Here is an 8,866-nt window from a genome sequence, read left to right on the forward strand (position 1 = left end):
AGGTTAGGTTAGGTTAGGTTAGGTTAGGTTAGGTTTCGTGATCGGAGAGGTCGAGTCGAGGAGGCAGGAAGTGAGTCGGCCCAAATCCTCGGAACGAGTTCTCTGGGATGGGGTTTGGTCTACCCGACACGACGCGTCCCAATGGCTCATAGGGTGTCTCCGAAAGGAATGGTCGGTCCTGAGTCGCTCAACCTTTTGTAAGAGGAAACATGACCGACCAACCTCATCGGATAGGTGATGAATAAGGAACAAATGTGTTCCCCAATAATTGCCCGCGGACCAAAAAGACATAGAGGAGTAAACCTCGAGAAAAGAATCCGTAATCCTACGTTGTGAGCTACCGTGGCTACGGGATGAATGGCTGCGCGGAGTCAGTCTCGAACGTGTGCCTCTGGGGATACCTGGCGACCTCCCCAGAGTATTTTAGCCTTAGCGGAGTAAGGGCGCACTGCCTCGCCGGACTTTTCACACGTCCCAACTCGTGGGAACAGAATGGATCCAAACAAACACAAATTAAGAAGAAGGAGGAGAAGAGGAGAACAGTGGAGGAAGAAGTTAGACGAAAGGAAGAAGAGGAAGAAGAAAGGAGGAAATTCGAATGGGAACTAATACAAAGACAAAAAAAGAACAAAAAAATAAACAGAAGCACGGACAGGATACTATTAACGATACTGGAAGAGGAGAATGAAGAAGGAGAAGAAAACCAAAAGGGAGACGAGAGTAGTGAGGGGGCACTACTGAAAAAAATAATATTCGGAGAAACGGGAAAAAAAAGGGAAAGGGAGGAAAGCAAGGTTGAGGGGGAAATAGAAAATAAAAAAGAAAGGAAAGAGGGAGAAACAACAACGGGAGAGGAGGAGGAAATAGATAACAAAATTTTAGGAATTAAAAACATGATGGGAGGGGATGAAAAATTAATAAAAAAACTAGAGGAGCTGAGGGAACTTATATCCAAAAAAAATCTGAGTAAAGTGAGGTGCAGGGAATGCAGGGAAGAGAAAGAAAAACAAAGAAAAAAGGAGAAAACACAAAATATTATAAGGGAATTAGATACAGGGGGTGGAGAATATGAGGTATGGGAAAGATTAGCAGGGGAAGAATGGGAAGAAGAGGTATATAAAAAAACAAGATGGGAAAGGGATAGGGTAGAGGAAGTATTAAGAAATAGAATAAGTAGTCTGATAATAATAGGAAAAGAAAGGGGAGGGGAAACAATAGAAAAAATTAAAAAATTAAGGGAAGAAGTTTGGGGAATAATAGACGAGCTAGAGGAGGGACAGATGGACATTATAGAAAATAGGATCAAAACAAAAAACAAGGAGCGAGAATGGCACGATTATTTGGTTAGGGTAGGGGAGGAAGAAGATCAAAAATATAAAATCATAAAGGAGATGGCCAAACTGGCGGCGGAGAGGGGGGAAAAAATAATCAATGTCATAATAGGAGAGGGTATTAAGAAAAACAAAATCAGACAATTATTAGAATATGTAGGTAGGAGGGAGGACACGGAGTGGAAGGTAATTACCAAGGGAGAGGAAAGTGGTGGTGGAATCAAAACAGGAGGGGGAGAATCGATGTTTATCAAAACGGGCGATAAAAAATTTTCAGACGTCTTGAAAAACATTAAAAATGTAGTGAATGTTGAGAAAATAGGCGTCAAAGTCGAGTCCGTCCGAAAAACGGGAGGGGGGGACCTCCTAGTAAAAGTAAAGGGCCAAGGGGCGGCCGAAAGACTAAAAGAAGAAATAAAAAGCAGAATTGGAACAAAAATGGATATGACGGTGAAGAGGAAAGAATCAATCTTCACCGTCATGGAGGTAGACCCATCGGTCACTCCGTCAGAATTAAAGGAGGCCGTCTGTGAGTGGACCGGCATCGATAGGGAAGAAATAGAGGTGAGAGGCATGAGGGAGAGCAGGGGAGGCGGACAGACGGCCACCCTAGCAATAAGAGAAGAAAGAGCGGCCGCCCTTAGATCTGCCCAGAAGATAAGGGTCCATTGGCAGTATTGCTCCGTAAAGGAGAGGTTTACCCCCCTTAGGTGCTATCGCTGCCTGGAATATGGCCACAGCACCTACAATTGTAGCGGCAAGGATAGAAGCAGGTGCTGCTTCAATTGTATCAAAGAGGGGCACCGGGCACAAGAGTGCCAAAATGAGGCGTGGTGCCTCTCATGCGACAATAAAGGCCATAGGACGGATACGATGGCGTGCCCTAAATATCGAAATATAGTATTTGGTAAATAGCGACTGGGGTATTTAGAATAGATATAGAGTACCAATCGACACGCTTTTAGGATAAAATAAAAATGGCCTCTAGCAAGACCGGCATCAGGGTTTTGCAGATTAATGTGGGAAGGGCTAGACTAGCTCATGACCTGACCCACGTTAAAGCTGCTCAACTCGAAGCGGATCTACTTATCGTTTCTGAACCAAATAAAAAACTGACTGAGGGGGGTGGTTGGGTACAAGATAAGAGAAAGGACGTGGCGGTATTATTCAGGAATAGGGATGTTGGGGTGAGGAACTTGCAAAGAGAGGCGGGCTACGTTGTGGTCGAGCTTGACTGCGAGATCACGATCGTGGCCTGTTACGTTTCCCCCAATGTCTCTATGATTGAATATAGAAAAACAATAAAGAAAATAATGAATACCGTCACCGGCAATAAGAACTTTCTGATTGTCGGGGACGTTAACGCAAAATCGTCTCAGTGGGGATCCCCTATTAATGACGAGAGGGGTGACCTCTGGGACGACTGGATGGCCCAAATGAATATAGTGGCAATCAATAATAAAAAACCAACGTTTGTTAGGGGCACTAGCAGGAGTCACATCGATGTGACTCTTGCTAGTGAGGGGTCATCCAGAAAAATTGCAAACTGGGATGTCCTCGACGATCAGATATTTACCCACCACAAGTTCATCACCTACGACATTAAAAGCAGGACAAAAAACCAAATAATAACACAAACCGAACTAACAAAAACATATACAGGAATAAATTAATAGACAGAATAAAAAACTTAGAAATAGACCAAAAAAAGGTGGTGAACTTCGAGACTCTTCAGTTAGTACTAAAAGATATTAAAGACAAAGTAAGAAAGGATAACAAAAACAAAAAAAATCAAAATAGACAAATGCCATATTGGTGGAACGATGAGATAGAGAAACTCCGAGAGGATTGCCTCCTTGCCCGGAGGACATACACCAGAAGCGGGGGCGAAGAAAGGTATAAAGACACATACAAACAGAAAAAAAAAGTTCTGGGCAAGTTAATAAAAAATGAAAAGAAGAAAAGATGGCGGGCCATATGTGAAGACCTTGAAAAGGATATATGGGGCGACGCATATAAAATCACAATGAGAGCGTTGAAAGCCGTCGCCCCATACAACTTAAACGAAGAGCAGCGGCTGGAGGCCGCGTCGCTACTCTTCCCTAATAAAAGGGAAGAAAACTTCCACATGGAAAGCGACGCGGCTGTACCAAAATTCACGTCGGAAGAGATCCTGGCCGCTGCCGAAGATATCAAGCAGGGTAAAGCCCCCGGCCCTGATGGCCTGCCACCAGAGGCAATCAAAACCCTGATCAAAACGAGGCCTGAAATTATTACATCCGTTTTTAACGAACTACTGTGCAGGCAAGAGTTTCCTAGAGAATTAAAAATAGCAAATTTAGTACTATTGTTGAAACCTGGGAAACCCCCCGATTCGCCGGCCTCATACAGGCCGGTATGCTTGTTAGACTGTCTGGGAAAATACTATGAAATCTTAATTAAAAAAAGATTAGAAAATTTCCTGGACAGCAGCTTTGTCAGATCAGCAGTACGGCTTCCGCAAAGGTCGTTCAGCAGTGGACGCCACAAAGTGGGTACACGATGCGGCGAAAGCTTCGAGAAAAAGATGGGTGGTCCTTATAATGGTCGACTTTAAAAACGCTTTTAATTCGGCCAACTGGGGCCTGATAATCAAAAAATTAAGTGAAATGAAGGCCCCAGTATATTTGGTAAACATTATAAAGGACTACCTAACGGAAAGGAGAGTATGCGTATCGAGAAGGCAACAAATCCAATTGACCGCCGGAGTGCCCCAAGGGTCGGTGTTAGGACCGACCCTTTGGAATATACTTTATGACGGGGTACTCCGATTAGAACTAGAGGGCGGTGCCAAATCGATCGCATACGCTGACGATCTAGCCATATTAGCGGAAAGCGATATGAATTGGGGCATCGTAGATATAATTAAAGAAAATTTGATTAGAATAAAAAGCTGGATAGAGCAGATGGACCTGCAAATAGCAGTAGAGTAAACGGAAATAATAGTGCTTAGAGGACCTAGAGCGTTCCGGGATCGAATCCAATTCGATCTCGGAGACGGCCAATTTGTCAATTCCCAAAAAACAGTAAAATACCTGGGCGTAACCTTCGATAATAGACTGATCTTCTCGAAGTACGTGGAAGCAGCGGTTAAAAAAGCAGGAGAAAGAACTTCCGCCCTACAAAAGATGCTGCCTAACATAGGTGGCCCCGGCAGCCAGAGGAGGAGGGTACTATTGGAAAATATACATTCGATCCTCCTCTATGGGGCACCGGTATGGGCGGAAGTTATGAAAATACAAAAGTACAAAAATCTATACACAACAGCACAACGAAAACCGCTGCTTAGGGTCTGCAGCGCATACAGAACTGTCTCTGCAATTGCGCTGCAGACGATCGCGGGAGTGATCCCGATCCACATAATGGTGGACGAGAGGGTCAGAATCTATAGGAGAGTTCAGGCTGATAGGGACAAAAACATCGAACGTATAAAAAAAGAAGAAAGAGAAGTCAGCCTGGACAAATGGCAGCGAGAGTGGAGGGAAGAGGGTGCCAAAGCCGCGTGGACAAAGACACTGATACCGGATGTGACGGAGTGGTATAAGTGCGCACACCGCAGAACGAATTATTATTTTACACAATTTCTGACGGGGCATGGGTCTTTCAGAAAATATACCTATGGAATAAAAAAAACGAGAGATGACCTATGCCCCATCTGCGGTGTGACGGAGGACCCCCGTCACGTGGTGACGGAATGTCGAGTCCACCGGCAGAAACAGAACGAACTAAAAAAAGCAATAAGAAGTAACGGCACCCTGAGGTGCAGGAATATTATGATCGCTGCCATCAAAGAAAAGAAGGTGTACGACAAGGTTATAGATATTGTTACGGGAATGATAAAGGCCAAAGAGGAAAAGGAAAGAAAGCGTGAAGATTTTTAATATGTAGTTGTGATTGTAGCGTGTGGCGTCTTAACTTATTAATTTTAATTGATTTTATTTATAGAAGTTTTTAAAATTTTATTACATGTCTATACACCGATTTTATTTTTTTATATATACAAAGTAGAGTTAGGGAGTTTTATATATTTATACAATTTTAAAGTTTATTATTATTTTATTTATACAAAATTTTAAAATTAGATTTAGGATTTTATTTATACATTTTTATCTATACAATTTTAAAATAGATTTAAGTTTTATTTAAAGTAGGGTATTTTATTTATATTAGATTTTTAAATTTTATTTTCCTTTTCTACAAATTTTAAGATAGGCTAAGTTTTAATCTGTACATATGCTTTTAAAGATATAGGATAAGTTAGGTTAAGTTTTATTTATACAGTTTAATTAGGTAGGTTTTTATTTATATTCATTATGTGTAACGTTACCTCTGTTTTACTTCTGTATGTGATGTTTCTTATGCGTAGTGCATGTTTTATTTATTTACTAGATGAAGAACACGGAGATGAAGAGTACAGCCGGCGCATGTGACGCGATGTTCGCTAAGAACAGTTCCACATGCGTCGGCGGAGAAGAGGGTGGCTTTTTAGCTGGTAGGTGCCCGGGTAACGGGTGAATCCAGCGCGCCTGGGACACCTTCCCAGAAGTCTTTTGAAGATTTTCCCACCCACAAAAAAAAAAAGGTTAGGTTAGGTTAGGTTAGGTTAGGTTAGGTTAGGTTAGGTTAGGTTAGGTTCGCTGATGTAATGACAACTTGTTGTCCTCCCGGCGCACGCAAATCCCCAGGGATGTGTAAACAAGGAGGGTGGTTTAGTGGGTGAGAGTCCCACACAAACTCACAACATTGCACCCGCCCGCTGTGAGGACGGCATTAGCTTCCACCCTACCTTGGGGGCAAAAAAAAAAAGGTTAGGTTAGGTTTCCCGGAAAACAGCCAGAGTCGTTCTACTTCCGAAGGAGGGTAAAGACCCAAACGAGGCAGGCAGCTATCGCCCTATATGTAAGGGCGCACTGCCTCGCCGGACCTTTATTTCGTCCCCACTCGTGGGATTCGCATGGATACATTTAAAAAACAAAGTACAAAACGCCGTAGGAGGGGGAATATTTCGTCGGAGACAGAGGCATCTCTGTCTCACGATAGAAAAAGACAAGTTGTTGATGAGGAATGCGCGTCGTCTTCTGGTGAAGACGACAATAAAAAATTTGATGAAGAGAAAAAAACGGTCGAGGATGACCTCGCCCGGGAGCTCTTCGAGCAGGAGCTAATCAAAAAACATAAGGAAATGGTAAACAAATCCTTCGCATCTGTCAGACAATCGAAAATGATGGAGGAGGAAGTTGAAGAGGAGAAGGAGTCAAGCGACGAGTTTGACTTCAGAAAGTCTCGATCCTACTAGGTATCGAGAAAAAGGTCACCACACCCTATTGGTGCCAAAGCTTTAATAAAGAAGAAAAAAAAGTCAAAAAAAAATCCAGGAGGGAGGAAAACTCCAGGAACGACGAAAAAGCCCCAGAGGCTATTAAACGAAAGCTCAGCGAGGTCGAACAGATCCTCACGAGCCTTAATATTGAAAACGAAGATATTAAAAGGAGGATAGGGGAAATGAGAACCCTCACAAAAAGATTAAGCAAGGCTACGGATGGAAAAAATACATCCGATATTACATTAAGTGGCATTAAATGCAATGAATGCCGGAAAGAAGCCGGAAAAGCTTAAAAAAGCGGAGGCTGCCAAAAAAATCATGGCAGCCTTGGAAAAGGGAGGTTCCTTCAAAGATTTTGAAGGAATCAAAGATAAATTTTGGGAGGACAAAGTGTTCTCCAAAACCAAGATTCTCCCTATGAGGAGCCAGGACGCGCTGGATAGAAAGGACTGTATGGTCCTAATAAATCCAAGCACTGAAAAAGAGACAGAAAATATGACTCCTGAAATCAGGGAGTTAGCGGAAGCCTTTAATCCCGGGGAATTCGAGGTTATCGAGAATTCGGTAACCTCCTTGAAAACAAAAAAAGCCTGGAGGCATTGTGTCGCCAGACTTAATGGAGAACCCGGCAAGGATTTCAAAATGATTGGCGCCATGGTCGGGGAGAACCTGGGCGAGGACATGAATGTCCTCATACTCGGTGGGGAGATAGCTTCCACGAGGAAAATTATAGAATTCACTACTAAAAGCGGTGGAAAATACAATATGATCATACACCCGAGAGCCTCCAGAGATAGGAGGTCGGAGGAGGGGGAATCTGTCCAGGTCGCCGAAGTACTGAAAAGTATGCAAGAGAAAGTTGACGTTGCGAGTCTCAACGTCAACATTAACAAGGTTAAAAAAACAAATGGCGGTGACATTGTCATCCGCCTCAAAGGCAGGGGTCAGGCACAGACCCTAAAAAATGCAATAATGAATAAAATGGAGAAGGTCAGTGTAACGACCAGAAATAGGGGGACAGTTTTTAGCGTCACTGACCTTGACCCGGCGGTCACCTCGGAGGAGGTGAAAGCTGAGGTCGAAAAACAGACCGGCCTAGCAGGCTTGGTCGAAATTAAATTGTTTAGAAAAACAAAATTCGGAGGGCAGATGTGTCTTCTCTCCGTTCCGAATAACAAAGCCGGCAAGCTAAGAGAGATGGGAACCATCAAAATAGGATGGTCGGCCTGTAGGGTGAGGGACCGAATAGCCCCTCTGAGATGTTATAGATGTCTGGAATACGGACATAGTCTGACCTCCTGTAAGGGGGAGGACAGAAGCAAACAATGCCTCAATTGTGGCGGGCTCAACCATAGAGCCCAGGACTGTAAGGCCGTAGCGAAATGTATGGCCTGCAAAATAGAAGGACATAGGATGGACACCATGAGTTGTCCAGAATATAGGAAATTAGTCCTTGGGAACAAGGACTAAAGAGGTCTAAATCTATAAAATGGACAAAAGGTCCTTTTACAACCTCTTTGTCCAGGATCTAGACCCCAAAAGAAGTAACCCAGATTTTAATATGTTAGTAATCGTCGCTGTTGCTCCAAGGTTCCGGCAATATACACCGGAGGCCTATTTTAGAACGTTGTCGTCGGTTGATCCCTATACTATCAACATGACGACAACAAAGGTTTTATTTATTTTTTATTTATATATTTATTTTATATTTATTTATTTCATTTTATCTTATTTTAATCTAGATTTTAGAAGAGCATATCCCGACCATTATTACAAAATCCCAACTAGGATACCTTCGGTTATTCATAAGATTAATATCAAAATAAATTTCCCATATGATAGCCCGGGGTCACGTATCTTACTGCACAGCGTGGTGAGAATGTGGGCCTGATACAAGCAAAATGGCTAACGATAAAAAATAGGCAAAAACCAGATAAACGTACTGCAAGTGAACTTGGGTCCAAGATAGCGCATGATATCGCCTTTGACGAAGCAAACAAACATCACATCTACGTTATGATAATATCCGAGCCAAACAAAAACATTGCAAAAAAAAGGGTGGCTCGTCGATAAGAATGCAGGAGTGGCGATAGCCATCATAAATAAAAACTTGGAAATAGACAAGACGCTTCGAGGTGATAACTGCGTACAAATAGAAACCAATGGCACCATT

General features: G+C 42.8%; 1 protein-coding gene across 1 annotated transcript; it reads left to right on the forward strand.

Annotated features, from left to right (window-relative positions):
• The first annotated feature begins 353 nt into the window (after positions 1-353).
• LOC130453141 (golgin subfamily A member 6-like protein 22) lies at positions 354-2,246 on the forward strand. Its single transcript, XM_056792748.1, has one exon. The coding sequence runs from the start codon at positions 354-356 to the stop codon at positions 2,244-2,246; it is 1,893 nt and encodes a 630-aa protein (XP_056648726.1).
• Positions 2,247-8,866: the final 6,620 nt, after the last annotated feature.

This window comes from Diorhabda sublineata, chromosome 2 (genome assembly GCF_026230105.1).
Source record: "Diorhabda sublineata isolate icDioSubl1.1 chromosome 2, icDioSubl1.1, whole genome shotgun sequence".
Taxonomy (NCBI): domain Eukaryota; kingdom Metazoa; phylum Arthropoda; class Insecta; order Coleoptera; family Chrysomelidae; genus Diorhabda; species Diorhabda sublineata.